The sequence below is a fragment of the Microtus oregoni genome, unplaced genomic scaffold, assembly GCF_018167655.1.
Source record: "Microtus oregoni isolate MIOR12 unplaced genomic scaffold, Mior012 000013F_ref0000133, whole genome shotgun sequence".
Taxonomy (NCBI): domain Eukaryota; kingdom Metazoa; phylum Chordata; class Mammalia; order Rodentia; family Cricetidae; genus Microtus; species Microtus oregoni.
Genome location: NW_024543072.1, coordinates 6,195,934 through 6,209,607, shown reverse-complemented (window position 1 = coordinate 6,209,607; position 13,674 = coordinate 6,195,934). Strand labels below are relative to the sequence as shown.

Sequence of the window (13,674 nt, the reverse complement as noted above, 5' to 3'; positions counted from 1 at the left end):
TGCAGGCTTACATGACACGTGTAAAATCAACTAAAATCAAGTTAAATAAATAGAGCAATGTAGTAATAGGGGCGACGGGGCTGCGTCCCCAACACCCCAGCCGCCTGCCCGGCTAGCTTATGCCCCGAAATAATTACACGGACACTGTATTATTTTAAACACCGCTTGGCCCATTTCGATCTAACCTCTTCTAGGCTAATTCTCACATATTAATTTAGCCCATTTCTAATCATCTGTGTTGCGCACCTAGGTGCGCTTACCGGGAAGATTCTAACCTATGTCCATCCTGGGTAGGAGCTTCTTAGTGTGCGTCTGCCCAGGAGCCAGGAGCATGGCGTCTCTCTCAGGCGTCTGCTCCCGAGAGGAAAGCGGTCGAGTCTCTGAGCTCACTTCCTCTTCCTCCCAGCATTTTGTTCTGTTTACTCCTCCCACCTATCCTCTAACCAATAAAATGGGCCAAGGCAGTTCCTTTATTAGCCAATGACCTTCCTCCATCAGAGCAAGATGTGGTCACTGTTTTGTCAGAAATATATCTAAATGGCAGAATAGGGAGGAGGGAGGATGTTGGTGAAGCCTTCCTAAAAAAAGAGATCTGAGCCGGGTACCAGTGGTGCATGCCTTAAATCCCAGTACTCAGGAGGCAGAGGCAGGTGGATCTCTGTGAGTTTGAAACCAGCCTGGTCTAGAGTTGAGTTTCATAGCAGCCAGGGCTTTTACACAGAGAAACCCTGTCTTGAAAAACCAGAGAGAGAGAGAGAGAGAGAGAGAGAGAGAGAGAGAGAGAGCAATCTGGGTTGTGTTCTGAAGACAGGTGAGGAGTTAGTTGGGAAATGGGAGAAATACCTTTGAGAAAGAGAAAATTGCTCAAAGGAAGCCCTGAGGGTTAGCACAGACGCAGTGTCTGAGAGTAGCAGGGTGACTCACGGAGAGTGGCGGGATGCTGTCCTAAGTATGTTGCTTTGGCCCGATTCTTGGCCATGCTGAGTAGAAGCTCACACAGAAGGGCCCAGGAGCAGCACACAGGGACAGTTGTTAAAGTGTGTGTTGGAGGATGTTGTTGGTTTTCAGGGACAGTTGTTAAAGTGTGTGTTGGAGGATATTGTTGGTTTTTAGCTGGTAGCACACAACTGTAATCTCAGCTCTTGGGAGGATCCTGAGTTTGAAGGCAACCTGGGCTACACAGTGAGTTCCAGGTCAGCCTAGGCTGTGTAACCAAAGAACCCGTCTTCTTAAAAAAGATGTATTTTAATATCTTAAAGTGAGTGTACATGTACGTGTGTGTGTGTGTGTGTGTGTGTGTGTTTGTATGCATGTATGTAAGGGCAAGTGCCCTCAGGGGCCAGAGACATCAGATTCCCTGGAGACAGACGGTTGTGGATACTGAAATCCGAACTTCCGTCTTCTGGAAAGGCTACAGCATCTTAATGCTTTAATGTTTGGTCATCTCTCCAGCTTCATGAGAACTTATCTTTTCAAAAAAGAAAAAAAGCATTCTTTTGAGTGTAGAAATACCTCTTGCCTTTCCATTCCCAGGGAGCATGTTGAAATCTCGCAGGGTAAAGACTACAGATGACACATTCACCTTCTTTTGTCTTGAGAAAGCCCCGTGGGAGTATATTTCAGTCACAAGGCTGAACGTGGGGTGATTAGGATCTCTAAACAGCTGGGCCTCTTTGCCTATGTCAGGGGTAGGCATCGTTTGCTGCCAGGCTGGTACCCGGAATGCATATTCATTGCAACGTTTTGAGCTGATAGAACCCCAGCTACTGGAGACAGAACCTGTGTGTAACTGAAATGACTAAGGTTAGTCCTTCCAGACTTCAGGCACAGTGGGATCCAGGAGCTTAATCAGTTCACTTTGCTAAAGCCTGTTCGCTTTCGCATCCTATATGTCCCTTTCCTGACTCCTGGGGTAAATAGGTTGTTCCCTGCGACCAGGGAGAGTTTGCTTGCGTTATCTCTGAACTCCCAGCACCAGAGTGCCCCTCCCCTTTTCTCTCATAAATCATGTGGCAGAGGATCGGGATGATGGCACCGTCTGGTTGATCAGGCCTGGATAAGCCTACCCAAACTATTCTGGGGGTGGGGATACCAGGGATAGCAGGGTGCTGTTGTAGGAAAGGGTGAATTTTCCTTGATGGCTATCCACCACTATTTCCCTCGTGCCTGTGAAGAGTAGTGCCCACTGGAAATAAACCACTGGGAATGTGCTGGAGAGCTGCCTTTCGCATGTGAGCCTGGCCTGCCTGGTCTCGTTCTGTGGTTCACTCAGTGTCCAGGTCACACAGGATGTTGCCTCCAGCATGTTGTGTGAAAAGGCTCCTGTTCTGTTTCCTCGGTGTCTCACTCCTTCAAAGCTTCGGCCGTGCCCTTTCTGTCTTGCAGATACATGGTTTGTGTCTGTCAGTGATAGGAAGCTGCTCACAAAGGATCCACCCAGTCCTGCTGCTGACCCTCTGATTTCTTTTTCTCATTGTATAGCGGTCCATTAGCTTCCGCAGTGAGAGCCGCCCCGACATCCTGGCCCCCCGAGCCTGGTCCAGAAATGCCACCTCCTCAAGCACAAAACGGAGGGACAGCAAACTGTGGAGTGAGACCTTCGATGTGTGTGTCAATCAAGTGCTTACGGCCAAGGAGATCAAGCGACAGGAGGTAAGCTCGGGACCCAAGGAGCTGCCTGTGTGTTGGCCGCAAAGGTACCTGTAGGCGAGAGCCACATCCTGTGGAGAACACAGGATGTCAGAAACTAAAAAGCCAGCATCCAGCTTCGTGGGCCTGGCCCGACTGTAAAAATAAGGTGATTTTGCTGTGTTGAATCCAAGAATCCAGTTAGGATTCTTACACTCACAAAGACAATTATGTATATAATGAATACTATACTATATATCTATACTATATTAAATATATATACATATATATACACAATTTCATATATATATATGACGATATATTCTATTTCTTTTTTTCCTTCTTTCTTTCTCTCTTTTTGGTTTTTTGGAACTGGATCCCTTTTTGTAGTCCTAACTGTCCTGGAGCTCACTCAGTGGAACAGAATGGCCTTGAATTCACAGATCCGCCCACCTCTGCCTCTTGAGTGCTAGGCTTAAAGGCGTGCGCCACCACACCCCACTGCAGTCATTTTATTTATATTTTGATAGTAACTTTTAGATGTTTTTTTTAAAAAAAAAAATTGGGCTCTTGTAACGTTGGTCCAGCTTTCTAAAGAAAAACTTTTCCTTACGGAGGACAGCTAATTTCCGTATGAGTTTTCCGTATCCCCATCTTAAGTAGCTGTGACTACATCCCCTTCTACAGAGGTCTTGTCAGTGCAAATTCTGCTCACCTCTTCTCATGTGCTGCCTCCACTGGGATTCCAGAAGTGTCTAGTTTTTATTGTTGTTTGTTTTGGGTTTGCGGGTTTTGTTGTTTTGTTTTGAAACTGAGTCTTCCCACATAACTCTAGCTAACCTGAAACTCGACCAGGCTAGCCTCAAAACTCTCAAAGAACTCCTAGCCTCTGCTTCCCTGGTGCTGGGATTAACAGTGTTCTCTCTCCCTCCCCTTCCTCCTTTTCCCTCTCACTTTTCCTCTCCCTCAGACAACCTGATGCTGGCAGAAGGGGTACTTGAAATTTCGTGGTTTCATAACCAAGCTGTCCTTCCCTAGGAACTGATTTTTCAGGTCTACTTGCATGCAGGTCAAAAGCTAAGCTTGCAGGGTTACTCAGAGGGCTAATGCCTGCAGCGGCGCTACTTGTTCAGGATGAGCTGAACCTCTATTACCAGGAGATGCTGAAACCCTTAAAGCACTACACAGATGTAGAAATGGGGCAGGCATGTTTATATGTGTGCTTGGTTAAGTAGATAAAGCAGGGAACAAAATTAGAATGCTACCGTGTATATAAAATAATGACTGTATATTAATTTGTTTATATGTTCATAAAAATGCTTCTGGAAGGATGCCCAAAGAATTGGCAGCAATGTTTCCTTTTGAAGTCCCCGAAAGAAGGAGCTGAGATCTTCCCATGTGCATGTCCATTTTTCCTATGTGGAAATATGGCAAAGTCATATGTGAGATTAGGATGTGGGTGTTTGGTCTTCACTACTTGCCATGTAGAATCTCCCACCCTCAAGCGGAAGATTGGATGGTGGCTGTCAACCATTGAAAGCTTCCGGCTGTGTACTAGCTACGAGTCAGACCCAGGCCAGAAAACAGAAAACTGCTATCCAGTGACAACCCAACCTGTCCTGGTTTCTGCTTTGTTTTGTTTTTTTCTCAACACAGCTAGCTTGTCTGGAAAGAGGAACCTCAATTGAAAAAAATGCCTCCATCAGACTGCCTACAGGCAAGTTTGTGGGGGTGTTTTTTGATTTGTGATGGACATGGGAAGGCCCAGCCCACTGTGAGCAATGACATCCTTGGGCCAGTGGTCCTGTATAGTATTAAGAAAACGGGCTGGAAGAAAAAGAAAAGAAAAGAAAAGAAAAGGAAAGGAAAGAAAAGGAGGGAGGGAGGGAGGGAGGGAAGGAAGGAAGAAAGAAAGAAAAAAGAAAGAAAGAAAGAAAGAAAGAAAAGAAAAACAGTCTGACAGGCCAGTAAGTAGCTTTCCTTTGTGACAGTGGTTCTCAGCCCTCTTAATGTTGGGACCCTTCCATACAGTGTCTCATGTTGTAGTGAACCCGCAACCATAAAGTTATCTCATTACTACTCCATAACTGTATTTTTGCTACTGTTATGAATCATAATGTAAATATCTGATATGCAGGACCTAAAGGGACTGGGACCCACAGGTTGAGAACCACTGCTCTATGACCTCTCTTCTAGTTTTTGCCTTGAGTCTGGCCCTGAGTTCTCTCAGTGACTGACTGTGACCTGAGAGTTGCTGCGTTTATCCCACAATAGAAACCAAACTAAGATCTACCGGCTGACCCCTGGAGAAGTGAGCGAGGCTGATGGTTACAGGTGATAAACAAAGGCCAGAGATTTCATCTGTCTGCTGTCTGAACCACCATGGAAACCCAGAGGACATGGTTTTAAGAGCGGAATGGCTAAACACGAGTTCTGGAAGGGTGGTGTGGTAGATACAGAGAGGGTGTAGGCTGCTCTCATACCTGCCCTCATTCCTGCCCTCACCTGATGCTCATAGCCTTTATGATACCCTGTAAACCGTAAACAGGAATGTTGCCCTGAGTTCCGTGAGCAGTGGTGGCAGATTAACCACTAAGGAGGGGTCATGGGAGCATTGACTTCTCACCGTTAATGAAAATCACAAGTCAAACTATTTAAGGTCTTGATTAGCATATAGAAGGGTGAAGAGCCTTGGGACTGAACCGTCACTCTGGGGACCTGATGCTATCTCCACGTAGGCAGCATTGGAATTGAATTAGATGACAGCTACCTGGTGTCTGCGGCATAATTCATTGCTTGTAGTGCAAAGGGAAGTCCCCCCAGAAGTCACCTGTGTTATGAAAGTGGAGGAGGAAAAAAAAACTGAAATGGGGGTAGGAAGGGAGAGAAAGGGAGAAGAAGGGGGAAGGACAGAGGGAGGAAGAGATGGAAAAACTGAGTTTGTTATTTCTGTATTCTCAGAGTTAGCAGGATGCTATTGTAGTGATTTAAAATGTCCTCCCTTATGTTTTACTGTATTTTTTTCTAAGTGTTATCCATGTCCATATGTGTCTTGTACAACCTGCCAGCGTAGGAAAAGGAAAGACAGAGCGCAGATGAGAAAGGCATTAAGGCAGGGCCAGCAGTAGTGAGCTGCAGTCGGGATTTGAACCTGGTGCTTCTCTTCTTTTCTCTTGTGGAATCCTGTGGGCCTCCTCTCTTTGGGATGAAGGGCATTTGTCGTAATAGTTGATGAGCTCCCTCCCATAATGCAGATGGCCAAGGAAATCCAAGGCAAGTTCATTTAAGATGCTACTGTTGGGGACAGACAGCTGAGAGGTACACAGGACCCCTTGCAATTTTTGTAATTTCTCATGTGCGTGTAATTATTTCAGTAAGCCATGAGGTGAGACTTTGCTGGACCTTGGGGAGGGTTGTCCCCATAGCCCAGGTTTCTGTCTCACCTGCTCTGTTCCATTTCATTGCCCTCTCGTCTGTAAACCTCAGGGTAGTGGCCAAGCCTGGAAGCAGCTGACTTCTCATCTCCAGCTGGGGACAGTAGAGTTGTTCCTGGACTATCATCTCCAGCTGGGGACAGTAAAGTTGTTCCTGGACTATCATCTCCAGCTGGGGACAGTAGAGTTGTTCCTGGACTATCATCTCCAGCTGGGGACAGTAGAGTTGTTCCTGTACTATCATCTCCAGCTGGGGACAGTAGAGTTGTTCCTGGACTATCATCTCAGGCTGGGGACAGTAGAGTTGTTCCTGGACTATCATCTCCAGCTGGGGCCAGTAGAGTTGTTTCTGGACTATCATCTCAGGCTGGGGACAGTAGAGTTGTTCCTGGACTACCATCTCCGGCTGGGGCCAGTAGAGTTGTTCCTGGACTATCATCTCCGGCTGGGGACAGTAGAGTTGTTCCTGGACTATCATCTCAGGCTGGGGACAGTAGAGTTGTTCCTGGACTATCATCTCCGGCTGGGGACAGTAGAGTTGTTCCTGTACTATCATCTCAGGCTGGGGACAGTAGAGTTGTTCCTGGACTATCATCTCAGGCTGGGGCCAGTAGAGTTGTTCCTGGACTACCATCTCAGGCTGGGGACAGTAGGGTTGTTCCTGGACTATCATCTCAGGCTGGGGCCAGTAGAATTGTTCCTGGACTATCATCTCAGGCTGGGGACAGTAGAGTTGTTCCTGGACTATCATCTCAGGCTGGGGACAGTAGAGTTGTTCCTGGACTATCATCTCAGGCTGGGGCCAGTAGAGTTGTTCCTGGACTATCATCTCAGGCTGGGGCCAGTAGAGTTGTTCCTGGACTATCATCTCAGGCTGGGGACAGTAGAGTTGTTCCTGGACTATCAACTCAGGCTGGTAGTCCTCTAGTGCCATGTTTGCCCAGTGTTTGGAGTCCCAGTGAGAGGAGTGCACTGCGCACCATAGCTCTTTAGATTTGGTGGCTTAATGGAGCCAAATCTGAAATGATGAATTTGCACACTCTAATCTTATTTATTGTGCCTGGTGAGACTTTAGAATGAATTGACTCCACCAGATTCTGTTTATAGCGATAAAATGTTGGGTTCTTTTTATAATCCCAGTCTTACGTAGATGATAAGAATATAGCTTTCTTCTGAGACTTGCCTTCTTTGGGGATAAAAGCAGCAGACTGTGATGGTCTGGTTAATAACTCTGCCAGATCCGTTTCTGACTGCAGACTCTGGATGGTTTCTTACGATCGCCCCCATAGCAAAGATACAGAATCCAGCGCTCACACCCCTGATGTAGTTCCCTGCTCTTGGACGTCAGCAGAGTTTAAAAATGCGAAGGGCGAATTGGTAGGTGGGAAATACATGTCAAAATCCTCACAAACAAGGCTTTTCTTTGCCATTTTTAACTACAAGATGCGTTTGCTTCAGGATAATTTGAACTTTGTTTTTTCCTACGAGGTATTAAACTCAGGGCCTTGCACATGCTCAGCATATGCTTCTCTGAGTGTACCCCACGCCTCATGCAAATTCTAGGGAATTGGGAACATGTGAGTGTTGGTACTGTCTGAATTTATAAATGAAAGAACTGAACAAGTCTGTTCTCTTGATTTGCAGGCGATCTTTGAGCTTTCTCAAGGAGAAGAAGACTTGATAGAGGACTTGAAGTTAGCAAAAAAGGTGAGCTAAGATAGATACAGTAGCTGTTTGAGTCACCTCGTGTGTTTTTCTGCCTTGTGAGTCATTTCACGGTCCCGAGATGATGCATTTGAGCAGCCTCTTTGTGACTAACTCAAGTCATCAGAAATTGGAGAGAAAAAAAAAAACTTTTGACCACAAACGAACAGTGAAGGAAATGGCTCAACGCAAGAAGGTAAATAGCTCTCCACACCTGGCACCTGCCGGATGCCTCCGAGTGTCTAGTGCACCTCGAAGAATGTATCTGTTTAAATCTGAAAGCCCTCATGGTGGCCTGTCTGCTTTTGAATGTACTTCATTGTCCCAGCCGTCTTTCTTGAGCTACTCAGGAGGCTGAGGTGGGAGGTCCTAGATTATGAGACCAGTCTGGGCCACATATTGAGAGTCTGACTCTCAAAACACACCAAAAAAGGAGTCTCATGTAGTCCATGAGAGAAACTACCATTTATAGAGAAATAGATTTCTGAATCAGGATAAAGATGATTGATTCCTGAAAGTCGGTAGAGTGAGCTGCATGTTCATACAGTGTAGAAATTAGGGTCTTTCATACGAAACGAGGGTTTCTTTGAGGGGTGGGGTTATTTGTTGAATATGCTGAGCATCAGGCTCAGACCTAAACATGCTACGCACATGATCTACTGCTGAGCTAGACCCCAGCTAAAGACGTGTTAATCCACATTATGTGGGAGGAGGGAAGAACACCCTTGCTTTATATCATGTACATTCTTGACAACAAACCCTTTTTCCAGTGACCACCCTAGTTTGGAGGCTCAATTCAGACTCCTTTAACTTGTTTTGTTATGACTTCTTGAGGGAATCATGCATTCAGGAGAATGTTTCTTGACCTAGGGTCGTCGGTTTAAGTTCTGCTAATAGGAAGTTCTACCTCCTGCACTCCTGAGATGGCCAGCTAGGCTTTGCATAGACACTGCCAGAAACAACTGTTGGGTAGGCTAGAGGCAGCAGCTCAGAAATAAGAAGGCATTTAAGTCTGGAACACATCACATGTCTAATCCCTACTTCCTGAGTCAAGATTTCCCAAATATAAACACCTTCAGGTGTTTCTCGGCCATCCCCTGACTTATATGAGTCAGAGGGCTCTGTTTCTCCCCAACCCCCTTTTCCCTCCCAGTCATATACCTCTGCCCCTCTCACAGGCACCAGCTCAAATCAAGGTCGTTCTTCTATGGTATTTCCAGCCTCCCCTCTGCACAAGACTCACCTCTAGAACCTTAGATACCTTCCTTACCTTGAATTTTTGGATCTATTAGAGCCCTTTATAACTTGATTGGTTTTGTTTTCTAATGGGACAACCCTCCTGTCATTAATCTTGAACTGGTTTTTTTTTAAATATATATTTTAAGTTTCAATGAATCTTTTTTTAAAAAAAAAAAACCTCAAGGGGGCTGGAGAGATGGCTCAGAGGTTAAGAGCACTGACTGCTCTTCCGGAGGTCCTGAGTTCGATTCCCAGCAACCACATGGTGGCTCACAACCATCTGTAATGAGATCTGGTGCCCTCTTCTGGCCTGAGGGCATACATGGAGGCTGACCACCGTACATAATAAATAAATCTAAAAAAAAAAAAAACCTCAATTAACTTTATACAACTCTCTGAGGACATGCACTGGCATCTGTCTTATTTTGCATGTGTTTATGTGTAGTATACGTGCATGTATATATGCCTGTCCATGTGTATGTGGTCACATCTGTGCTTGTGGATGCCAGAGAGTAACATGAGTCTCCTTCATTGGCTCATCACCATGTTTATTGATGCAGGTTCTCTTGACTGAACCAAAACTCATCAGTATAGCTAGTCTAGCTAGTCTGGTTAACCAGTTTACTCTAGTCTTCTGTCTGTCACATTCCCAGGGCTGGAATGTAGGTGGGTCACCATACCCACCCAACTTCAGAAGATCTGAACTAGGTTGGGCAAATGTTTGTGTGTACTTAATGTTAATAATGAAAGGTCCAACCAGTTTTCTTTTTCTATTCTATTCTTTTCATTTTGTTTGTTTGTCCATTCGTTTTTCAAGATAAGGTTTCTCAGTGTAGCCTTGACTATCCTGGAACTTGCTCTGTAGGCCAGGTTGGCCTCTGCCTCCCAACTGTTAGGATTAAAGGTGTGTGCCACCACCCAGTGCGCAGTTTTCTTTTCTTTTGGATATGTACTTACTTGGAAAAGCCTGTTGTTAGCTAATCTTGAATAAAGTGGGAGGTTTTTCAAAATCATGTAGACTTTCAGAGCCTGGTAGCAATCCAGACTGCTCTCCATGTAGGACGTTTGCTCCTTCCTCCATATATGATGCATTAAAGGATAGAAGGACTTGGGGAAAATCTACCTTAGCTTATCAGCAGTCACAAGAGGCTACAGGCAGAACTGGGTTCCCTGCACCTCCAGCTGCATCTGTCTGCTGTTTCCCTGCATTAGGGGAGAAATTGTAGGAAGCCAACTTTTGTTTGTTGAAAAGCACTTCTCAGGAATCACTTACACAAATGACTGAGCTCCTCTGAATTTAACATTTGTGTCCATCTCTTGCCCATCTTCTACAGGCCTACCACGACCCCATGCTGAAACTCTCAATAATGACAGAACAAGAGCTGAATCAAATTTTTGGAACACTGGACTCTCTGATTCCTCTCCACGAAGGTACAGTTTTGATCCCAGACGAGTCATGACTGGTAGCCTTAATTGAGTTGTCTTATAGCAAATCTGTGATTGTGTAATAATGTGAGAAGCCCAGTATTACCCTCTAACCCCTGCTCATGTTGGAATGTCTAACCAAATGTTTCTTTCTTGCCAGAGCTCCTTAGTCAGCTTCGAGACGTTCGGAAGCCCGACGGCTCGACTGAGCATGTTGGTCCCATCCTCGTAGGCTGGGTAAGAAATGTTCTCTGGTCTTATTTGAAGATAGATTTTACATTAGCTGGACTTTTTCCATGTTGGCAAATTCTGGTTATCATGTCAGATAAAAAATCAGACTCTTGATATATTGAGGCTTTATTCTTCAAAGCATGGAAACAATTTTTTTCTTATTGCAGATTTATTGCATTTACAGACAACCTTGCATTTTTGCAATAAAGTAAACTAAAAGTGCACATGAAACCATTGTTAGTTTTACATGAAATAAAATGACACTAGATTATATTGGATTTAACCCAATTAAATTATTGCAATTTCTCCTCTAAGTTTAAAATTAACATATTCATTTTTTCTCAGGACATGTTATGCAAGAACTTTACCGCTGATCTGTCTATCTCCATGCCCATTTTGCCGTCTTGCCCCTTATTCTGAGGCATGTTCTCACTAAATTGCCAACACTGTCCATGAACTCTTTTTGCAGCCTGGGCAGGCCTTGAATTTGGGATACTTCTGCCTCAACCTTCCAAGTAGTTGGGATTTACAAGCCTATGCCACCGGGCCTGGCTTGACATTCTTGTTCATCACCAAAAATAGATAGCTCTTGCTTAGAATGTCTAAGACTCTGGGTTTTATGCCCAGCACTGGGCAGAGTGGGGTGGAGGGGGGGAGGCGGTTGATCTAAATATAGTTTTACAAACAAGGTAATGAGTCTATGTTGCTTATACTTAAAACATATATTTCTGGTCCTAAGTAACTGCTGGGTATACAGACAACAAGATGGATTCCCTTTCTTAAAGAACAAAGATGGGACCTTCAGTTAGGGTTCATGAGTAATGTGTGGTCCTCATACTGAATTCTTGTTCAGTTGAGTATGTAGGGACCACTTGTGTCAGTCACTTAGACAAAGCACGTGCTATTTTGCCCCCATTCTATCCTATTGTCTGCCTGCCTGTGACCTCCAGTGAATACTTGGATGCTCCACCCCAATTCTAGATATTTTTATTTGTTATAAAGCAGGTATTGAAAGCGGATAACTATAGTGACTTCTTCCAGGCAAATTTAGATCTCTTGATCCCTCTGGTTCACCCAGAATTTCAGGAAAATAGGCAGGGAGTGCAGCGACAGAGGGTGGTACAGGGCTTTCGGTCTCTACCACCCTGAGTGCTCTCTTTCCAGGTAAATTTGTTTCTAACCTTCCGGTTCTCATTGATGTCACATGGATGTGCAAAGAAATCTTAACACTGGTGTCTGACCTGGGGCCTTTCAGTTACTGCCATGCTCTGGAAACTTCGGAGGGTCCCAGGATTTGGCTCTAGTTCAGAAGTCAATTTTAGTACCAAGGCTGAAATAGCCCTAGAATATCTGCCAGACAAGTAATGGTGTAAGCTGAATAATTCAGGCCATGCGCTTCAATATTTCAGGGGAGGTCGTTCATCTCAAACTTTTGACTTTGTATTATTAGTCATAGTATTATTGCAAAGTTCTTCAACTACAAAGACAGTTCTGTGGAAAGTGTGGGTCTACTGGAGTCAGAGGTGGTTGAGTGAGAAGGTCTATATCAATGTGTTTAAACTTCCCCAGTCTGTGGAGTGAGAGCCCTTCAGAGTTAACCTGGAGTCCTGCTCGGATTTTTTTTTGCTAGAGTAATATAGGAGGATGCCGTTCCTCTAAGCATGGCTTGCAGATGGTGACATTGTTTCAGATTCAAGCTTGAGGATTTTGCCTTCTTTGCTTTTTTTCGCCCTGAAATACCCTTTTGTCAACTTATGTTAAGAGGTTAGTTTGATCTGGGGCCTGGGGAAGGCTCTAACAGTCTGTCCCATACATGCCCAGAGGAAGTGTGTCCACGCCAGTCTCTTGCTGCTGGACCTTCCAGGCATCAAATGGGTCTTGAAGCTTGAAGAGCAGCCTGAAAGGAAACAAGTGGCCCATTGTTGTCAGATCTCATGGGAAATGGTTTTTATTTATCAACCAAAAAGCTGTTAAGTGTTTTTCTTTTAACTCCAGGAGTGTTGGTATGAGCGAGAGCTGTACACCAGAGTCAGTCTGTTTGAGTTCTAGTCTTTTAAACAGAGAAAAATAATATCTTACTAGACAGTAAATGAGAAAAGTCAGGGCTCATTCAATCCATGGAAAATTGATTTATTTTCCTCTCCCCGCAAAGGAAAAAAAAAAACCCTTTGAAAGAGTGAGATATCCCTGCCCCCTCCCCACGACTGTCCAGGACAGTGTCAGCCAGGCCTTTGACCTTAGAGTGAATCCATGACTTACGCTTTGAAGACTTTAAACAGATGGGATCTTTGGGAAGCTGCCCTGGTTACAGACGGTGGAAGTCCCCTTCCTAGCGGCTCACCCTGTTTGAGCAAGCCTTCCCTGTCAAAAAGACACAATGTCCCAAGTGACTGGTCTCACTAATAAAATAATTTATAAGCTCTCCAAGGCAGAAAGTGCTCCTGTTTCATTTAGATCCTAGTTAATTTTTAATTCCAGAGAGAGGGAAAAGGTGCATGGAAGTAAAAAATCCAGATGTATTCTAACATTTTTTTTACATTAGGGGAATAGAGCTTCTAAATGTGTGTGTGTATTTTTAAAGTGCTTTTGATATATATTTATACATGTGTGTGTTTGTGTGTGTGTGATATATATATATAGGCTTTTTAAATTTTTCCATTTTTTATTTTTCGACAGTTCCATATGGATAATGAATTTTAGTGTTTTTTACCCAATGTCCCCCACTCTTATCCTCTCTCCCACTCAACCCCTTCCACTTCCCAACAGGTCCCCTCCTACTTTTTCTTCTTCTTGTATGACCCATAGGATTTACTCATAGTTGCTTGCACAAGCGTGAGTGAGAGGTTATTTCCAAGAGCCTGGGCAATTTACCAATGGCTCTACTACTGAAGACAGTGACACCCTCTTCCCCAGCAACCATTAATAGGCCGTCAGGGAGGAGTGGAGCCTCATGGCCCCTCCCCCATCCATGTTGAAATGTTGACTCGTCTTATGCAGATCTTGTACAGACAAC

The 13,674-nt window shown here is 44.6% G+C and overlaps 1 protein-coding gene across 4 annotated transcripts in view; it reads left to right on the top strand.

Moving 5' to 3' along the window:
- Positions 1 to 13,674, top strand: part of Arhgef3 (Rho guanine nucleotide exchange factor 3) — a 283,256-nt gene that overhangs the window by 251,630 nt on the left and 17,952 nt on the right. For all 4 annotated transcript variants that reach the window (XM_041662549.1, XM_041662551.1, XM_041662550.1 and 1 more), the window contains 4 exons: positions 2,482 to 2,652; positions 7,707 to 7,769; positions 10,340 to 10,436; positions 10,591 to 10,667. In XM_041662549.1, the coding sequence (XP_041518483.1) occupies positions 2,482 to 2,652; positions 7,707 to 7,769; positions 10,340 to 10,436; positions 10,591 to 10,667 (408 nt within the window). The remainder of the gene's footprint in view (positions 1 to 2,481; positions 2,653 to 7,706; positions 7,770 to 10,339; positions 10,437 to 10,590; positions 10,668 to 13,674) is intronic.